Source organism: Thamnophis elegans, chromosome 12 (assembly GCF_009769535.1).
Source record: "Thamnophis elegans isolate rThaEle1 chromosome 12, rThaEle1.pri, whole genome shotgun sequence".
Lineage (NCBI taxonomy): Eukaryota > Metazoa > Chordata > Lepidosauria > Squamata > Colubridae > Thamnophis > Thamnophis elegans.
The window spans coordinates 44,980,594-45,002,218 of NC_045552.1; the positions used below are offsets into that span (position 1 = coordinate 44,980,594).

At 41.5% G+C, this 21,625-nt stretch overlaps 1 protein-coding gene across 1 annotated transcript in view; it reads left to right on the forward strand.

Annotated features, from left to right (window-relative positions):
- LOC116516224 (connector enhancer of kinase suppressor of ras 2-like) overlaps window positions 1-21,625 on the forward strand; it is a 371,953-nt gene that overhangs the window by 224,152 nt on the left and 126,176 nt on the right. Inside the window, exons 7-8 of the mRNA XM_032228651.1 lie at window positions 7,470-7,529; window positions 16,347-16,415. Coding sequence (XP_032084542.1) covers window positions 7,470-7,529; window positions 16,347-16,415 — 129 coding nt within the window. The remainder of the gene's footprint in view (window positions 1-7,469; window positions 7,530-16,346; window positions 16,416-21,625) is intronic.

Sequence of the window (21,625 nt, forward strand, 5' to 3'; positions counted from 1 at the left end):
ACAATACCCAGCAAAGTTTGAGAACTGGAGAATGTGTTGCTTTAGAGACTGTGGGAAACTTAAATATGTTATACCAGCTGCCTCTTATTTGCTGCAACCAAATAAAGGTTTCTCGGTGTAGGAGAAGAGAGAGGGCAGCCTCCCCAAAATCCTCAGTTGTGGGGCTAGAAAAGAGCAGCCTCAGAGTCCACGGAGCCCACTGCCACAAAAAAGAGAGGATGAAATTATTCTCCAAAGCACCCGAAGGCAGGACAAGAAACAATGATTGGAAATTAATCAAAGAGAGAAGCAACTTGGAAGTAAGGAGAAACTTCCTAACAGTGAGGACAATTAACCAGTGGAACAGCTTGCCTCCAGAAATCGTGGGCGCTCCATCAGTGGAAGTTTTTAAGAAGAAACTAGGCAGCCACTTATCTGAAATAGTACCGGTTCTCCTGCTTGAGCAGGGGGCTGGAGTAGAAGACCTCCAAGGTCTCTTCTAGCTCTATTCTATTCTATTCTATTCTATTCTTTATTCTATTCTATTCTTTATTCTATTCTATTTTTAATTCTATTCTATATTGCATTTCTATTCTATTCTAATCTGCGTTAGTCTATTTTTTATTTTATTCTACATTGTACATCTATTTTATTATATAATAATTGTTCTATTCTATATTTTACTTCTATTCTATTCTAATCTGTGTTATTCTATTTTTTTATTCTATTCTATATTGTACTTCTATTCTGTTCTGTTCTATTCTATTCTATATTGGGTTAGAGATTGGATAATCATTTGTCTGAAATTCTATAGGGTTTCCTGCCTAAGCAGGGGGTTGGACTAGAAAACCTCCAAAGTCCCTTCCAACTTTGTTATTCTATTCTATTCTATTCTAGACCATCACATTGCCTTGTTTTCCTAACTGAGGAGGTACTCAAGAGAGTGTAACCTGCCTATTTTTATGGGTAGAATCTCATCACCTGCAAAATACAAAAGCATGCTTTCAATTTCTGAAGGAACCTATCCCAATGGAGAATAAAAGAAATGGTAGAAAAAAATATCTAACATTGACATAGGGCCTTTACATCTGAATTACAGGGGGGAAATGCCTAAAGAAAAGGTTTTTTTATAACTAATATTTGGGCAGTGCACAACTCTGCTAGGAATTTCTGTCACATCAGATGAAGCTAATCAGCCTGACAGTGCTCAACTTGAGCTTCAAAGCACTGTAACTATTGCTGTGGATTTTGTTTCAGATACATTTCCCCCGAGAAGTATTATTCTTCCTTTTGAGTTCCGTCAAAAATCTTCAATTATCACGGGACGGCAACTCTTGGTTTTCCATTTTTAGTTTACAAAATGGCCCATCTACCAAGGAAATTCATTTGTGTTGAGCAACGGTGGTTCCAAATCCCAAAATGTTATCAGTTGAACTGAAAAAAATAGTCTGAGAACTGCATGAACCTCCCAATATATAAAAGGGCAAGCGTGAATAATCTGACAAGTAAAAGATGAACAGGAGCGGAATAATATTTGGCAAGTTGCATTGCTCTTTCTCCTTAGTGACGTTAGTTGAACTCTCCCGGAAGCCTTAGTAAGCTGCAATGTTAGTTGGATAAAATGCCTTTAAATTAATAACAGTATGGCAGCTTCCTCTGTCCTTGTTTCATTGGGACAGGCTTGGAACAACTTGTCTCCAGTCAAGGAATCCGGTCTCAAGTCTGCTGAATTGAAATGTCAGGTTTTCCCTTGACCTGCACAGAGCCAACAAGTTACATCTGGCAGAAATCACACTAGATATTGCTTTGCTGGAATGGAGTGGAGTGGAAAACAGGGATGGAATGACATGGAGTGGAGTGGAGTAGAAAACAGAGATGGGAATGGAGTGGAGTGGAAAACAGGGATGGAATTGAATGGAGTGGAGTGGAAAACAAGGATGGAATGGAGTGGAGTAGAAAACAGGGATGGAATTGAATGGAGTGGAGTGGAAAACAAGGATGGAATGGAGTGGAGTAGAAAACAGGGATGGAATGGAAAGGAGTGGAGTGGAAAACAGGGATGGAATGGAATGGAGTGGAGTGGAAAACAGGGATGGAATGAAATGGAGTGGAGTGGAAAACAGGGATGGAATGGAGTGGAGTGGAAAACAGGAGTGGAGTGGAGTGGAGTGAAAAACAGGGATGGAATGGAGTGGAGGGGAGGGGAGCTGAACAGAACAGAATAGAATGGAGTAGGGTAGGGTAGGGTTGAGTAGAGTAGAGTAGCATACAATGACAGTTGGAAGGGACCTTGGATGTCTTCTTTTCCAATCCTCCACTCAAGCAGGAGATTCTATACCATTACTGACAAGTGGCTGTCCAGTCCCTTCTTAAAACCCTCCAGTGATAAAGCACCCACGACTTTTGAAGGCAGGGAGGGATGGCCTAGCTTAGAGACAGAGCTAGTTTCGACATGTAGACATCATGGGTTCAGTCTTTGGTTTTTCTCAAAGGGGCTAGTAGAATCTTCTGCTTGAAGAGCACTATGAATCCCTGTCCACCATCCTGGGCTAAAGGAATCCCAACATTGTGTGTTAAAGACTGAGTTCAGCACAGGAAACCCCCAAGTATCGAGTTATTTTTGTCTGCTCTTCTGAGAAAATACAAGCAGTGTGCCGGGGCTCTTGTTGAAAATAGCACCGAGACATTCGCTCTTATTCGGAAATGTAACAAGATCGGGATAAATTGCCTTCCGCTTACATTTGAGTGAAGCCTGGCCACGTTTTTCTCTTTCTGAAATAATCATGAATGGGATTGCAGCAATCCCTCAGCCTACACGCTTCTTTGAGTTTTGCACTGTACCGAAATAAATAATGTATCACCCCACCAAAAAAAGGGGAAAAACATTTGTCTTAGGGGAGCTATGTACAAGAAAGAATGGATAATTTAGCAGAGATTATGGGCAAATATATTGTTGAAGGTAGTTTTTTTCCCCCTCAACTATGCAGGAGAAGCACTAGCAAAAAGGAGGCGCAAATGTTTTGGTCTATGGAAATGTTTACTGTTTGTTGTCCGGAACTTCAAAGGCAAAGAACAATTAATCAGTGGAACAACTTGCCTCCAGAAATTTGAATGCTCTAACACTGGAAGTTTTTAAGAAGAGATTAGACAACCATTTAAGTGGTGTAGGGTTTCCTGCCTAAGCAGGGGGTTGGACTAGAAGACCTCCAAGGTCCCTTCCAACTTTGTCATTCTACTCTACTCTACTCTACTCTACTCTACCCTACTCTGTTCTGTTCTGTTCCATTGCATTGCATTGCATTACACTCCATTCCACTTCACTCCATCCTTATTTTCTACTCCACTCCAGTCCAGTCCATCCCTGTTTTCTACTCCACTCCACTCCTTTCCATTCCATTCCATTTCCTGCCTAAGCCAGGGGTTGGACTAGAAGACCTCCAAGATCCCTTCCAACTCTGTTATTCTATTCTGTTCTAAAGATAGATTCCTCCATTCATATGATTGCAAGGATAAGGCCCCGCTCACACTTGCTACGATCCATATACACACCCATCTAGTGATATGGATGGATGCTTTGCTAACAATAAATTAGAAACCTCCTGATGTGATTGGAAACTGCATGGGGCAGCTTTTTCTCTACTACCCCATAACAGATGGTGGCAGAGGAGCGGGGGGAATATTGTAAAGTTTGGTCTGACTATCTGATGGAACATAATATGGAACAGTCCCTCAAGCAGTGTCTTCATGACATGGGAAGCTATAGATTTCCTTTAGTGCCAGCAGCTTCTTACTATGAAAGATAAACTAGCCCTTGGAGGATCCACCTTAAAGGGAAGGCCACAAATGTTAAAGAAGATTCATGCACATGTGGTGTTTCTGGATGCAAGATGGGAGACAAATAAGATATTGGACAAAGACCAGAAGATGGTTGCAAAAACCGCTTTACAGCCTTTGGGAAAACTGCTTCCAAGTTTCCCGTCCATCAAGAGCGCATCTCGCCAGATGTTCTGGGTTGATATGTGCTCTCCACGCTCTGTGCAAGGAAGCCAACAGATTATTTGATGTGTCACCTTCTGTCCCATCTCCTCCCTCCAAACGGCCAAGACTAGTCAATTCTCCAACCAAATCTAATACCACACACATAAAGTGTTTTTCTCCAACCGCCATAATTTTTACAGATCTGTAACAAGACAGCTTTCATTGAAAGTATAATGTACGTAAATCATTGGTTGAAGGTCACATATGTGGCCTGCAAAATCCCTCTGCGTTGGACTGGGCTTAAGCAGAGAATTGATACCAAAGCTCTCAAATTACTATGCCAGCCAACTGTCTCATATAATTTTGCTCAGGGTGCAGGACATCCTGGGGCCAACCATGCCAAGATCAGTCACTTCTGCAAAGAATGGAGTGGAGTGGAGTGGAGTGGAGTGGAGTGGAGTGGAGTGGAGTGGAGTGGAGTGGAGTGGAGTGGAGTAGAGTAGAGTAGAGTAGAGTAGAGTAGAGTAGAGTAGAGTAGAGTAGAATAGAATAGAATAGAATAGAATAGAATAGATTTTCCAAACTTACCAACTATAGGACTTGAACTCCCATAATTCCTCAGTCAGCATGAATTTTGGGGGTTAAAGTTCACAAATCTTAAAGTTGGCAAGTTTGGAGACCCCTTGGAATGGAATAAGAAAATTGGAAGGAACCTTGGAGGTCTTCTAGTTCAACCCCCTGCTCAAGCAGGAGACCCTATACTGTTTCAGATAAACGGTTGTCCCATCTCTTCTTAAAAGCTTCCAGTGTTGGGGCATTCACAACTTCTGGAGGTGAGTTGTTCCACTGATTAATTGTTCTCACTATCAGGAAATTTCTCCTTAGTTCTAAGTTGCTTCTCTCCTTGATTAGTTTCCACCCATTGTTCTTGTTCTACCCTCAGATGCTTTGGAGAACAGCTTGATTCCCTCTTCTTTGAGGCAACCCCTGAGATATTGGATCACTGCTACCATGTCTCCCCTAGTCCTTCTCTTCACTAGACTAGCGATGCCCAGTTCCTGCAACCGTTCTTCATATGTTTTAGCCTCCAGTCCCCTAATCCTCTTTGTTGCTCTTCTCTGCATTCTTTCTAGACAAGAGGACAAGTGTTACAGTTCAGTGGTAATATCACATTTTAATCCTCGTGGTCTTCCTTTCTTTGCCTGTAGCAATCTGGTCAAAGTCTCCCTTCTGTTCCAACGCAAAAATGCTAATGGGGAAACCCCATTATTTTATTGTCCAAATAGCACAAAAACGGTTTTAACATTCCCTTATCAGTGTTGTTGATCCCATGGGGCAGGCCTGCCTCCAAAACATCTGGTTCAGAGTTCATATCAATCCTGCAAATCCATCACCTACTTTTGTCCCAGTTTCTCTTACACCTTTGGAGGTGGCACATCTGAGGTTGCTAGAAAACCAGGCATCCCTCTCTCTTGTTGCAGGTAGCACATCTCCTGGGACTTGGGGTTTCTAACCCTGGATGAAGCACAATCGTGCTAAGAATCCCTCATTGTTAAGTCATTCAGCAGATGTTGAATTGGCTTATTTTGATGAAGCCTCACATAGGTGCAAGCCTTGATGCCCCAACCTGTTGTTCTCATTTTAAAGACAAGCTTCAAAGGGCCGTGTTTTTCATAGGGGAAAAAATGGAGCTTTTTTTTTCTTGTTCTCAAGGCAAAGAAATGCGCCCAGCACTTATTCAAGGATGCTGAATAAAAATAGCATCTAAATCTTCAGCAGGCCTTTTTTTTTTTTAACGAGTTAGAGCTCTGTATGGGGCGCAAAGATGACAGAAGTAGGTCCTGTTGATAAAAAGTATTGTTTGAAGTTGTTCTTTTTCCCCCCTCTGCCCAAATCCCTTGCATTTCACACTCAGTAATATGGTCAATATTAATCCATAAGTTTTCTATTTGAAGATCACGAAGGGGAAATAAAGACAGGGCTTCATGCAGCTCCCTGGTGGAGTCAAGGCTGACTCTGATTCCCTTTCTCTGTTGGTGATCTACCTGCCTCAGTGTTAACAATAGGTTGCAGGTAATTGTGCTTGGTCCCCATTCTACTTAAGAAAATATTGTCAGGTTGGGAAAACTCATGTCTGACTAGTTTCTAAACCTTACATGGGTTCACCCCAATGTAGTGAAAGTGTTTGATGGCCACAGAATGCTAAAGAGGAATTTGGAAGTGGCAGGGAAAATCGAGAAGATTTTAGGGGCTGCCACAGAGAGGAGGGGGTCAAGCTATTTTCCAAAGCACTTGAAGGCCAAACAAGAAACAAGGGATGTAAAGTGACCAAGGAGAGATTCAACCTGGAAATAAGGAGAAATTTTCTGACAGTGAGAACAATCAACCAATAGAACAGAAGTTGCCTTCAGGAGTTGTGGGAGCTTCATCCCTGGAGGCTTTCAAGAAGAGACTGGACTGCCATTTGTCAGAAATGGTCCAGGGTCTCCTGCTTGGAAGGACGGTGTTAGACTAAATGATCTAAAATCCCTTCCAACTCTGTTAATCTGTAAAAAAAAATTGAAAAAAACAATTAACAAGTGGAATGGCTTGCCTTCAGAAGTTGTGGGTGTCCCATCACTGGAGGTTTTCAAGATGAGACTGGTGTTGCCCGCAACAGACAATGAGGAGGTTGGAGAGGAACCTGGGTCAGTTCTGCAGTCTGGGGAAGGCTCTGATGAATGCTCTGTGTCGGATGCATAGATAGAGCCAGGATCATCCGACATTTCCCAACCACTGGAGAGGCAGCTGCCATTGGAGGCTGATATGAGTGAGGAGGAAGAACAGCTGGGGCTGTTCCAGATGCACGTATGTGCAGAGCAGTTAGGAGAGGTGAGCATCGGAGGACAAGGAGTCGACTCAGGAAGCAAAGCACACATGGACGCTGAATGGCCCCTCCCTGGCTGGGGAATAAATAGAAGGAAAGGGGAGTGGCTGTTGTAGGAGACAACAGTTCCTATTTCTGAAAATTTTGCTCATTGTGTTTCATGCCACAAAGACTGCTTACGAGAACTTAATTTGCAGCCTTTTCGGCTGGGAGCTCACCGCCTTGCAATTATCACAAGGAACTGATAAGGTCTGTTATTGCAGTTAACTCCTTGAAGGACTATTGCCTGGACTTTTCGGTGGGTGAATGCAATTAGATCACAAGAGGAAAATGAATGGGGGGTTTTGTGACTAGGAGTCTGTTTCTTGCTTCTGCTAAGGCTGGGTCAGAACAAATAGTCAGCCGTTTGTCTGAAGTGGTATAGGCTCTCCTGCTCAAGCAGGGGTTGGATTAGTTGACCTCCAAGGTCTCTTCCAACTCTGTTATTCTACATTCTATGACTAGGTTCATATTTTAGAAAAGGGCTTGGTTGGGTGGCTGGGTGGGGTCCTTAACAGGAGCCCACTATGCACCGGACTTTGTTGCAGGAACTGCCAATTCATGTGTTATGTTTGTATTAATGGTTTCTCATCTCCTTCTTTTTTAGGGAATGTATATTAAGTCAACCTATGATGGACTACACGTGATTACAGGAACCACAGAAAATGTATGTTTCTCTATTTTTGTCATGCTTGTTGTCCTTGTTTCCTGCATCTCTATATATTTTTATATGTGCACATACATACATGGATACATTCACATATATACAGGTAGTCCTTGACTTGTAACAATTTCTTTAGTGAAGCATTTAAAGTTACAACAGCACTGAAAATAGTGACTTGTGTCCATTGTTCACACGTATGACTATGGCAGTATCCCTGTGGTCCGGTGATCAAAATTCAGACGCTTGGCAACTGGCAGGTATTTATGATGATTGCACTGCCCAGGGGTCATGTGATCACTTTTTGCGAACTTCTGACCAGCCAAGTCAATGGGGAAGTTCAATTCACTTAATAACGGTCAGTATTACTAACTGAATAACTGCAGTGAATCACTTAACAACTATCTCGTTTAGAGAAATAAATTTTTGGTTCAATGGTTGTCATAAGTCAAGGACTACCCTATTTCCCTGAAAATAAGACCTCCCCAGATAATAAGCCCAATCGGGCTTTTGAGTGCATGCGCTAAAATAAACCCTCCCCTGAAAATAAGCCCTCCCCAAAAATATTGCAAGACAGCAGCAGCAATGAGATGACCACACTCGCTGCCTCCTGCACCCCAAAAATAATAAGGCCTCCCGAAGCACTTATTTCAGGGGAGTCAAAAGAAAATAAGACCCTGTCTTATTTTTGGGGAAACATGGTACTACTAGTTGTTTCACATGTAAAAAAAGAAGAAAATTATGGGTTTAAAATTCACCTAGGCTCAATCTTTCTTAAGATTTATTATGGAGCTTTTTCTATATTCCACTGCTAGCTTTTCACCTTCAGCTATCTCATAAATGGCTTTTATCCTCTGGTCTTCTTCTTTTTTTTTTCCCTACTGAGTTGAAGTTACTCTGACAGTGCACTGAATTTTATGTCTCTTAATGCCTGTCATGCTGGATATTTTTAAGTGTTTCAGTTCAGGGTGTTTTTATTTTAAAACACATTCTAAGAAGCCACGAGACTTTACTGGGGGAGGAAAAACACAGCAAATGCATTTTTAGTAATTGTATGAAACGTATATCCCCAAATCCCGTGCTTTAAATAGAATAGAAAATTGTTCATTCTTGCATAGGCTTCGCCATCGTGATACATAATTCATTCTGTTTCTTGAAGTCTCCAGCTGTTTGGAGAGCTAAACACCTGGTGCTGGGCCTCTAAAGTCCTGTTTCAACACATGGCTTCCATGATTTAACGTGGCACATAATCTACAGATTTAACTGAGTTAAGAAAGAGTTGGAGGGGGGGAATTTAAGCAGAGAGGCCTTGAAAAAGATCACAGCATGGACATCCTTCCAAGATGTTGAAAGAAATATCCATCTGATTCAGTTCCAAGTGGGGAGAAAGACAATGGAAACATGGGGGCTGATTGGAAAGATGTGACAGGACCACATGGTTTTGGAGTCCTGGACAGCTGAACTCATGTAGTTGAGAGAGAGCGGTATTTATACCCTTGCCTTGAACTTCCTGTTCCTGTGCAAGAAAAGTATTCTATTGGTTGTCAGACTCCCATGGGGCTATGACAGGATCATAGCTAACCTTTTAGCTTGTCTGAATTAAGTTTGATTGAATCCTGGACTCTCTGAGATGATGTGATAAGGAGGCTTGTGTCCTGAAAGGATGTTGCGCCATTCCTATTGTGTCTTAATGGCTTTCCTGATTCGGATCTTGAGTGAGGGTTGATCCTACCATTGTACTTAATTTTGCATGTCCAATGGTGGGATTCAAATAATTTAACAACCGGTTCTCTGACCTAATGATCAGCTGGGTAGGTGTGGCTCAGTGGTCATGTGACCATGTGGGCATGGCCAACTCAACGTCAACCATGTCAATGGGTGCATCGCCTTAGCTGTGACAATGTAATGAGGGTTAACTGGAGAGGCAGTTTCTGTAAGCAGGGCAACAGAGATTAGGCTGGAAACAACACCAGAAGGTTTCCTTCCTGCCTTCCTTACAGGATTAGCCCTGTAAAGTGGAAAAAACAAAATGAGATTTCTTCCAACAACCGGTTCTCCAAACTGATTAGAAAGTTAACCAGTTCTCCTGAATAGGTGCGAACTGGCTGAATCCAGAGATGGTAAACCAATAGTGGAAATTTTGAGTAGTTCAGTGAACCAGCAAATAGGCTGGCCACGCCCCTGCTGTCTCCCAGCTTCTCTTCTTTTGTTGCCCTGAACAGGAGAATGGAGCTGGAAAGCAGATTTCGTGGGGTGGGGAGGGAATGGGGATTTTTCAGTATCCTTTCCCTGCCACGCCCACAAAGCCACGTCCATAGAACTGGTAGTAAAAAAAATTGAATCCCACCACTGGTTGAATCCCACCACTGTGAATTTCTAAAAGCTGGCCTCAGCTTAGTATTTGCTTGGCGGCAGGAAACTCTGGCTCTGAGTTTCTGTCTTCTTTAAGATTTCTATTTCTTTCTTCTTCTGCCTTTTCAAATATATCTCAAAGTATTTCATTCTTCTAGGAGGGGGTAGGTGCAAACGTTCAACAAAGACTTGCCTCTTCCCCAAGATGGCATCTATAAATCTTTTGCTACTTTTTCATCACTGCCATCATGGTTTAGGTGCTCATTTTCTTCTTCTGGGCCAGTCCCACCCAATGTAGAGCATCAAGTAGGTTGAGAACATTTCCCTCACTCAGTTTTGTTAGAGACCAAAGTCGTGTGGGGTAAAGAAATGAGTAAAACAGAGGGACAAAGAAGGTGGAGGCTTCAGAATCTGTCAGCAGTCAGAAGAATATCAACCACTGACCAAAGGTAATGATCTCTACATCCAATCCTGTAGAAAGCAAAGTCCCTAAAGATCTTCTAGTAATGCTTCCTGTAACAAAATGTTTAGTTTTATCCAGCTAGATATTGTTTATAGATTAAATAAGCAAGCCCAAGAGTGAATTCAATTTTCTATTAAGAGGGTGGATGGATGGATATAGATAGATGATAGATATGAGACAGAGAGACAGAGAGAGGCAGACAGACAGACAGACAGACAGACACGATCATGATCTCTCTTTCGCTTCACCACTCTCTTTTCTATTCTATAATTTAATTGCCACGGTGTAAAAAACATGTTGAGACTCTAGAAAGAGTGCAGAGAAGAGCAACAATGATGATTAGGGGACTGGAGGCTGAAACATATGAAGAATGGTTGCAGGAATGGGTATGTCTAGTTTAATAGAAAGAAGAACTAGGGGAGATATGACAGCAGTCTTCCAATATCTCAGGGGTTGCCACAAAGAAGAGGGAGTCAAGCTATTCTCCAAAGCACCTGAGGGCAGGACAAGAAGCAATGGGTGGAAACTAATCAAGGAGAGAAGCAACTTAGAACTAAGGAGAAATTTCCTGACAGTGAGAATAATTAATCAGTGGGACAATTTGCCTCCAGAAGTTGTAAATGCTCCAACACTGGAAGGTTTTTTTAGAAGAGATTGGACAACCATTTATCTGAAATGGAATACAGTTTCCTGCCTCAGCAGGGGGTTGGACTAGAAGACCTCCAAGGTCCCTTCCAACTCTGTTGTTCTGTTCTGTTTTGCTCTACTAGTCTACTCTACTCCATTCCTTTCTTTTTTTTTCCTTTTCTTTTCTTTTACAATGTATTCCTCTGAGCAGGGAAGCGTTTTTACAGCTAAGATATTATTTTATATTTACATTATAATTTATATTTACATTATTTTTAACAGACACATTGAGCAGAAAGGTTGGGATTGGAAATCTTCCTCTTTTCCACCTTCATGGAAGGGTTTAAAATAATTGGGGAGGCTTCACACCCGGATTTTATCTGGGGCTGACAAAATCAGAAGAAAATTGTGCAGCCTGCCACTCAATTTCAATTGCCTGGTTTCTGTTACATCTACGGCTACCCCAATGAATGCTTACTGCTTGGCATTAAAAGAAGATGGGCTTATATTTTATACCCGGAAAGGATGGAGAAGAGTAAATAAAATCTTCTTTACCTGAATTTTATTAAAGTGAAATGCTTCTGGGTTCTTTGGTGTTCTCTTTCCCTGAGGCTCATTTTCCATGTGAGAGATGATCGAGGAAAGACTGGAATAAAATTATTCCAATTTAACAAGGCAGAATGGAAAAGGGAGTTAGCCTTTATTGGGTCTTTGATATAACCACGCTATTCCCTTTGGGGATACAAGCCTGGTTTGAGCTCCTTAGGAAACATACTGCAAACTGTTTAAGTGAAACAGAATAAAATGAAGACGGGGGAAAAATGGCTGTAACTAACAGGAGGAGGAGGAGGAGGAGGAGGAGGAGGATGATAATGATGATGAGTCTCTGAGAATGGAAGACAGATGATGGTCTGTTGATTGTGTCTCTGCAGATGTCTCCTAAATCTGCCTAGGATATGTTGCAACAGTTATTCCAGTAGAACAATAAAGCACACACGCTAATTTTATTGTGATATTTATATCACTTTATGTTCAGCACAAATGGGCATCCTCTCCCTCCCTTTCTCTTCCCCTTTATAATTGCGGAATCTCTTTAAAAGGAAAAATCTATTTTAAACTTTAGGAGAGAAAAGAACGGAGGATGGGTGGGTGGGTAGGGTTGTTTCCAATTATTCAAGGATAGGAAAGAAGGAAGGGCTGTGAGAAGGGTTGGAAGAGAGTAAATAAAGACAAATTGAGTGTTTACATTATTCAGAAGAGCAAGTGAGAAGAGACCTTTGGCAGCTTTCCTAGTGGAAAGCAGACTCCGTGGATTGGCAGGGCAGGGTTGGAGGAAGGTACGGCGTTAAGGCTCATTTCATTGAGGTTCTCCATGTCTCTGATTGCATTCACAAATGCTCCAAGCCTTAAAGTGCTTGGTTTCGTTTTGGCCAAGGCTGGGACATGAACCGATGTTTGGTCTGGCATCTGGAGGAAAAATACTTTTGCTTTTAGCAATGAACAGACGGACGGACGGACGGATGGATAGATGCAGATGATAGATGATGATGATGATGATGATGATGATGATGATGATGATGATGATCATGATAGATAGATAGATAGATAGATAGATAGATAGATATAGATGATAGTTGATAGACGATAGATGATAAAGAGGGAAAGAGAGAGAGATGATGGTGGTGGTGATGGTGATGAAGATAGATTGATAGAAAGAGAGAGATTAGATAGATAGATAGATAGATAGATAGATAGATAGATAGATAGATAGATAGATAGATAGATAGATATGGATGGATGGATGGATGGATGGATGGATGGATAAATGAAACATAGATGAGAGAGAGATGAGAGAGAGGAGGGATGAATGGTAGATAGATGAGAGATGAGAGAGAGGGAGGGAGGGAGGGATGGTAGATAGGTGAGAGTAGATAGGTGAGAGATAGATGAGAGAGAGAGAGATGATAGATGATAGAAGATAGATAGATAGATAGATAGATAGATAGATAGATAGATAGATAGATAGATAGATAGATAGATAGATGATAGATAGATAGATAGATAGATAGATGATAGATAGATAGATAGATAGATAGATAGATAGATAGATAGATAGATAGGGATAGATGGATGGATGGATGAATGGATGGATGGATGGATGGATGGATGGTAGATAAATGAAACATAGATGAGAGAGAGAGGGAGGGAGGGATGGTAGGTGAGAGATAGATGAGAGAGAGAGAGATGATAGATGATAGAAGATAGATAGATAGATAAATAGATAGATAGATAGATAGATAGATAGATAGATAGATGATAGATAGATAGATATAGATAGATGATAGATAGATAGATAGATAGATAGATAGATAGATAGATAGATAGATAGATAGATAGATAGATAGATAGATAGATAGATAGATAGATGATAGCCAAATCCTAGCTAGGAATTATGCCATGGTCTCCCAAGACGCCCAAAGGGCAGCTGGTTGGATGAGGCAATCTCAGGTTTAGCTGATAGTTACACCATAAGAAAGACATATGGATCTAACTAAAACGAATAAAAGAACCCTAAAAGCTATTTCCTTGAAAAGCACACCAATATCTCAGAAACTGTGCCTGCTGGACTTCAGATAAATTTATATATTTTCTGCAGCTTCTATAATTGCCCAATTCCCAACAACATCACATTGCCGAGCGTTGTGCCTCTCTTCTCGGCAGTTGAGAAAACTGGAAAGAAATCAACTTTCCTTTGCTGCTGATCCCATTGTTCGCCTCGGCGGTTAGTTCTTGCGTATGCTTTGGGGGATGCTTTTAATTGAAATGTGAACCTAACAAAAACTTTTCCCCAAGTTGGGATTCTTTTGTGCAGTTTGGACGGTGTGGTGTTTTCCTTCCAAAGAATTCTTTTCTTTCTCTCTTCTTTTTAAAAAAAAGTTGGCGGCTTTTGAAGTGCGCTTGCACTGGGTTGCTAAAATGTTTGCGCTTTGTTCAGAGCTGGTGTGCGTTCAGCTTTTGTGCAGAGGGTTTCATGACAGCCTAATAACATTTGGTACATTTCTCCAAATGTCCTCTTGGATCACACCCTTCTCAAGTTGCAATGCATTATATCGTCGTCCCCAGATCAAATAATATACAGCCAAAAATAATTGTCCTGCATTGTGTTACAAGTGTTTTTTATCTATAGAAAGTTACCACGAGCGGTGGGTTTTCACATTTTGTTACCATTAGTTTGCCCCACCTGCGCGCGCCTGCTTAACATGCATATGCCCATTTTATGGGCGCATGTGCCTCTTCTGCATATGCACCTGGCCTTCTGCACCTGGCCTTTGCTCACAAGTGCACCTTCCGTGCACGCGTCCTGCCTGAAAAATGTGGCTAAATAAGACAGTGTAGAGCCAGGGCAGGTTGATTTTCCACAATTTCTGCTATCGGTTTGAGCAAACCAGTTCGAACTGGCTGAATGCCACCTCTGGTTAGCACCCAGCCCTCTCCCAGAAGAATGAAATATTTTAGGGAAATATTAAAAAGGCAGAATATTATATTTTCCAAATAGAGAAACATGTTTTTCTTAATTTCAAACAGCCCTCAACTTTCCCAATAGCCCTTAGCAGATGTTCCCAATAGCACCTTAGCAGATGAGATAAAGAGATAGACAGCTCTATTCATAGGCAAAGTAAATACTGCAGGCAGAAATCCATTCAAGGCAGGATATTTTGAAACTCCCTGCATCAAGGTCGGAACAAAGGCAGGATTAGCCCTCAGCCACAGTAGGAATTGCCCCATGCCCCTTCATTGCATCAGCCCAAACTTTAACCAAACGTAGCTCAGACAAACACCTAGGATTTGTGCTTTGCCTATAGAGCCAGATATGACCCCTACATGACCCCTACGTGGCCCCATGGCAGTCTGACAACAGCCAATAGAATACATGTTCTTGCACAGGAGCAGGAAGCTCAAGTGCAAAGCCCAAGAGAAGGTATTAAAACCCCTCACACTCTACTCCATATGGTCAGCTGTCCAGGACCTCAAACCCATGTGTTTCTGCTTCCTCATTAAACCATCTTCCCAATCAGCCTCCAGCAGGGGTGGGTTCCTGGCAATTCTAACCTCTTCTATAGAAGAGGTTCCACAAATCAACAGTGCCGTTTAGAATCGATGCAGTTCCCTCCCCCCGCCCATCCGCATATCATCAAGATGAAGAGCAAGAGGAGGAATTCTGGGAGTTGAAGTCCACAAGTCTTAAAGCTGTCAAGTTTGAACACTCCTGGGGGGGGGTTTCTAAAGTGTTACGGGTGCAAGGGTCTTGTAACTTGACAGCTTTAAGACTTGCATGCTTCAAATGCCAGAGTTTCTGAGCCAACATTTTGGTTGCTAAGCAAGAGCATTGTTAAATGTGTTTCACCACATTTTACAAGTTGGCCACACCCACCCAGTCACCTGGCCAGCAGGCCACTCCCACCAGGTCACATGCCCTGCAAGCCACTCCCACAAAACAAGCCACACCTACAGAAGAGGTTCTAAAAAAATTTGAAACCCACCACTGGCCTCCAGGCTCCATTTTGTCTCCAGTTTGGAATTGGACTTGGCTATTTCTTCCAACATACCTTTGAAGGTTTTTGCTCTAGAAGACAAAATCCTTTATTAAGGGCAAAAAAAGAGGGGAAGGTGAACACAGCTAATCCTTGACTAACAAAAGTTCATTCAGTGACCATTCAAAGTTCCAACGGCACTGAAAAAAGCCCGACCTATGACCATTTTTCACACTTACAACCTGATACGGGGTCAGTATCCCCGTGATCAAAATTCAGACGCTTGGCAACTGGTTCATATTTATGACGGTTGCCGTGTCCCTGGTGTCATGGGTTCCCCTTTTGTGACCTTCTGACAAAGCCAAGGGGGGAATCAGATTCACTTCAGAAGCAGGTTCTTAGCTTAACATCTGCCGTGATTCACTTAACTGTGGCAAGAAAGGTGGTTAAATGGGGCAAAGCTCCCTTAACAAACGTCTCACTTAACGACAGAAATCTGGGGCTCAATTGTCATCGTGAGTCAAGGACTACCTGCACTACAAATGCTTTTCACCTTTGAGGGTTTTTGCTACAGAAGACAAAATACTTTATGAAAGGGGGCAAAAAGAGGGGAGGGTGGATGTAGAGACAACAGATATATAAAATACATACTTTTTTTAATAAGAGAAATTTGTTAAAAGATGTGGCGTGGTAGCGGTTATGATCAGACCATTGAAGCCCAGGCAGTCCTCGACTTACAACAGTCCATTTAGTGACCGTTTGACGTTACAACAGGGCTGAACAAAATGGCTTGTGACCGGTTTTTTCAGATTTCTTTTTGACTGGTTTTCAAATTTCTTTTGCCTTCAGTCTCCAGCAGATCAATGTAAGAAGATCCACGCAGGGGATGAGGTGATCCAGGTCAACCATCAAACGGTGGTGAGTAGACCTCTCAGAAAATACTACCCTGGTCATTTGTTTTAATCGCTTCCTTGGATTGAGAAGGATTAACATACCATGAGCCGTGGTGGCGCAGTGGTTAGAGTGCTGTACTGCAGGCTGCTTCTGCTGACTGCCGGTTGCCTGCAATTTGGCAGTTCGAATCTCACCAGGCTCAAGGTTGACTCAGCCTGCCATCCGTCTGAGGTGGGTAAAATGAGGACCCAGATTGTTTGGGGGCAAAATGCTGACTCTGTAAACCGCTTAGAGAGGACTGTAAAGCACTGTGAAGTGGTATATAAGTCTAAGTCCTTCCTGCCTGCCTGCCTGCCCACCTCCCTTCCCTCCCTTCCAGTGGTTAGAATGCAGTATTGCAGGCTAACTCTGCCCATTGCCAGCAGTTTAATCCTGACCAGCTCCAGGTTGACTCAGCCTTCCATCCTTCCAAGGTTGGTCAAATGAGGACCCAGATTGTTAGGGGTGAAATGCTGACTCTGTAAACCACTTAGAGAGGGCTGCAAAGCACTGTGAAGTAGTATATAAGTCTAAAGGCTGTTGTTACCACCTATGGCATTTAACATCTTTATGTATCATTTTCATTGTGAATTGGGTTGAACAGATGCCTGCGTAAGAGAAGTTGAAATGTTTCCTCTCTTATCCTGCTAGGATAAATGTACTGGGTTGGGCCAAGACTTCACCATGCTTATATTCGTTCCACTGAGACCAAGGAGACCTTGGACTGGACACTGTTCACTTATTCCACTCCTTCCAGAAGGTCAATACTGACCTTTTTATGTTGGTATAACTGGTATAGTGTTCATATAGGGGTGATGGATGGTTAAAGGTGCTGAGCTTCTCAGTTGGAAAGTTGATAGCCCAGGTTCGAGACCCAAGCACCCCACAATGGGGGGGAGCTCCCGTTCTTTGCTCCTGCCCACCTAGTAGTTCGAAAGCATGCAAATCAGAGTATTTTACTGGTATTCTACCGGTTTGGACCAATTCACTCGAACCGGTAGCGGAAATCTCAGGTGGCCCCGCCCACCTGCCCTGGCTCTACGGCATCCTATTTGGCCCTTTTTTAGCCAAAAGTGCATGTGCGGAAAGCTGAGTGCATGTGCACATGTGGCACATGCAAGCGAAGCATATGAGAATGCACGAGCACGCTCACATTTGCAAACTGGTAGGGAAGGTAAGTGAATACCACCCCTGAGGCAAATGCGAGTAGATAAATAGGTACCACTTCCGTACCGTAATGTAACATGTGCCTTCGGCATATAGTCATACTGGCTGCATGACCAGAATATTAACTATTCTATTTATTGCTTTATTGTTCAGAGATTTTATTATGGATTTGAATTTGGACTGCTTCTTTAGGCTGGGTTTCCTGAAGGGTTTCTTTGATTCGGATTGTTTTGCATTAATGCAGTGTGTTTTGCATGCCACTTGGCTAAAAAAAAAAGTTTCTGAGGTTGAAAGGCAGGATTTGAGACAAACCCAGAGCTAAACTGAATTCAACATATTCTTTATCAGGGCAATGTTGAATTGGAGTAATACATGTGCATGGAATCTCAGTTTACCTTTGTCATAAGGTAAGCCAATAATGTAAGAACATAAATCTATCTATCTTTATCTATCTATCTATCTATCTATCTATTTATCTAGCTATCTATTATCTATCTATCTATCTATTATCTATCTATCTATCTATCATCTGTCTATCATCTATTTATCTATCTCTATCTATATCATCTATCATCTTACCTTCTATCATATATATATATATCATCTTATCTATCTATCTCTATCTATCTATCTATCTATCTATCTATCTATCTATCTATCTATCTATCTATCTATCATCATCATCTACCTCTATCTATATCTATCTATCTATCTATCTATCTATCTATCTATCTATCTATCTATCTATCTATCTATCTATCTATCTATAACTATATCATCTATCTATCTATATCTATATCTATCTACGGTATTTATCTATCTATATCATATATCTATATCTATCTATCTATCATCATCATAATCATCTATCTATTTCTATCTATCTATCTATATCATCTATCTATCTATCTGTCTGTCTGTCTATCTATCATCATCTATCTATATCATCTATCTATATCTATCTATCTATCTTTCAATATCATCTGTATATCTGTATATACAGATATCTGTATCTATCTATCTTTCTATATCATCTATCTATCTATCTATCTATCTATCTATCTATCTATCTATCTATCTATCTATCTATCTATCTATCTATCTATCTATTACATTTTGGGACCACCCACCTCCCACACATAATATGCTGGTCTTCCATTTGGCCCCCATATTCTCTTTTCAGCAATGGCTATAATTGATCATTGTATTGCAGTGAATTTCAGAAACTATTTTTTTTAATATAAAAGGATCAGCAAATACACTTCTTGCCTGAGTTGATTTGGGGTGTGCATTCATAAACTGGTTACATCATCTCCCTCCTTCCCCTTTGTAACTTAGCGAGATTAGGAACAAGAAATACGCACTCTTTGGAAACAGCTTTGCAAAGCATATTTTGTTGTAAGCCTTTTTTGCTCTAAAACATGCGCTTTTTCCCCTCCTAATTGCCCTTTAAACCCAACTGAGTGACAATCAAAGAACGGCTTACAGAGAAACACGTGCAGTTTCACAATGAGCGAAGAACAAACTAATGAACAGCATCCGTGTCACTCTAATTATGAAAGAAACGGAGATTCAGAAGCAAATCTCAATTCATTTCCCTTGTGTTCCTCATTCAGCTGAGAATACGAGATGGAACAACGAGACTTCCTGCATTTGTGTTTGCATGGACATAATATCCTTGGTGTTGGCCAAGGGCATCTTCACCCCAGATAAAATGAACAAGTGCCCTACAATCACTCACATTTCAGTAGCCTTCATACTGAGTAAGACAAATCACCATCAGGAAGCTGGTTGCTATGCAACTCTCCATGACAGTGTGCGACAGACATCTATCCAAGTTGGTGAGACATTTCTCCAAAATGACGTCTCAAGAAGATGAGTTTGATCTTCTTTGTAGAGGGGCAATATACTATATCTTTAGATGATATGGGATTCTTGCCTGATTCCTATTTAGAATCTACTTCTGTCTTGCATCCGTATGCGCAACAGGGATGTGTATCAATTCTATTTAATTACAGGTTGAATCCAGTAACTGTTAGAAAATAGAGCTTTGGTTGAAATGGATTTTTGAAAAAAATCTTGGTTCATATCTGAGCCATTCATTTAAGGCAGAGGTCAGCAACTTTAAACACTCAAAGAGCCATTTGGATCCCTTTCCCACAGAAAAGAAAAGACCGGGAGCCACAAAATCTCATGGGGGTCGAAAAGCTCAATAAATCACATGTGTCGCACATTGGTGGTTGGACACATATTTTGAGCGACAGGGAGCCGCATCAGAGGGATGAAAGAGCCACATGCGGCTCCAAAGCTGCAGGTTGCCGATCCCCGATTTAAGGGGATATAGGCCACACCACACCAACATCTATTACCTGATTTACTTTTGACCCAACATCTTTAACATTTAATCAGGAAAAACCTCTGATTGATTATATAACTGCTTGTTTCTGTAGGTAAAAACAGTTGTTGGGAAAATCAAAGCTTTTCTATTCAAACGCCAAATATCAAGTTTGTCCCGATAATCCATTTGAGTACTTAATTTGCTTCTCAGAATGACTGAATACTTGGGCATTGAAAGAGAGCTTTCACTACCTTTGGTGATAACCAGATGCTCACTGTCGTTTCCTGGATAAATCAAATTATTTTTTTTACCATTTTGTTTTTCAAATGAGAACTCCTTGAATGCCATCAAGATTTCAACCAGAGAAGATTTTACACAGACCAGTGTCCAAATCACCATATCTGAACTTAACTCCAAATGTTTATTCCAATGAATCTGTAGTCCTTTTACCAATAATTATCAGCCCTAGACATTCAGACATGGTTGTGTATTGATGAGTCAAACCACACATTTCTCCCTCTTCTGATAACACAACATGAATGTTATCAGTCACAGCAATATACTATAATTATGTACTGTGTTAGCTACTGTAGTAGAACCAGTAGGAGTGCAATAGGAATTGAGATTAGAAGCATCTGCTTTATATACATTTAAACAAGCAAAAAATGACACACAGTGAATTAACAGATTAACAGAGTTGGAAGGGACCTTGCAGGTCATCTAGCCCAAACCCCCGCCCAAGCACCATTTCTGACAAATGGCAATCCAATCTCTTCTTGAAGAGCCGAGGTGGCGCAGTGGTTAGGGTGCAGTACTGCAGGCCACTTCAGCTGACTGTTATCTGCAGTTCAGCGGTTCTAATCTCACCGGCTCAAGGTTGACTCAGCCTTCCAGCCTTCCGAGGTGGGTGAAATGAGGACCCAGACTGTGGGGGCAATATGCTGACTCTGTAAACCGCTTAGAGAGGGCTGAAAGCCCTATGAAGTGGTATATAAGTCTAAGTGCTATTGCTATTAAAGGCCTTCAGTGATGAAACTCCCACAACCTCTGAAGGCAACTTCTGTTCCATTGGTTGATTGCTCTCACTGTCAGAAAGTTCCTCCTTATTTCCAAATTGAATCTCTCCTTGTGCAGTTTCCATCCATTATTCCTTCTCTGGCCTTCAGGTGCTTTGGAAAACAGCTTGATCCTCTCCGCTCTGTGGCAGCCACTCAAATATTGGAATACTGCTATCCTGTCTCCCCTGGTCCTTCTCTTCACTAGACTAGACATGCCCAGTTCCTGCAACCATTCATTGTATATTTTAGCTTCCAGTGCCCTAATCATCTTTGTTGCTCTTCTCTGCACTCTTTCTAGAGTCTCAACATCTTTTTATAGTGTGGTGACCAAAATTGGATGCCGTATTCTAGGTGTGGACTTACTAAGGCTTTATAGAGTGGTATTAGTATCTTACTTGATCTTGATTGTATCCCTCTGTTAATGAAATTTAGGATTGCATTGGCTTTTTTGGCTGCCGCCACACACTGCTGGCTCATATTTAGCTGGTTGTCCATTAAGACTCCAAGATCCCTCTCACAGTCACTGCTCTTAAGCCTGGTTTCACCCAGTTTATATGTGTACCTTTGATTTTTCTTGCCTAAGTGTAGGACTTTACTTTCCTCTACATTTGAGGTATCTAACACCAAATATG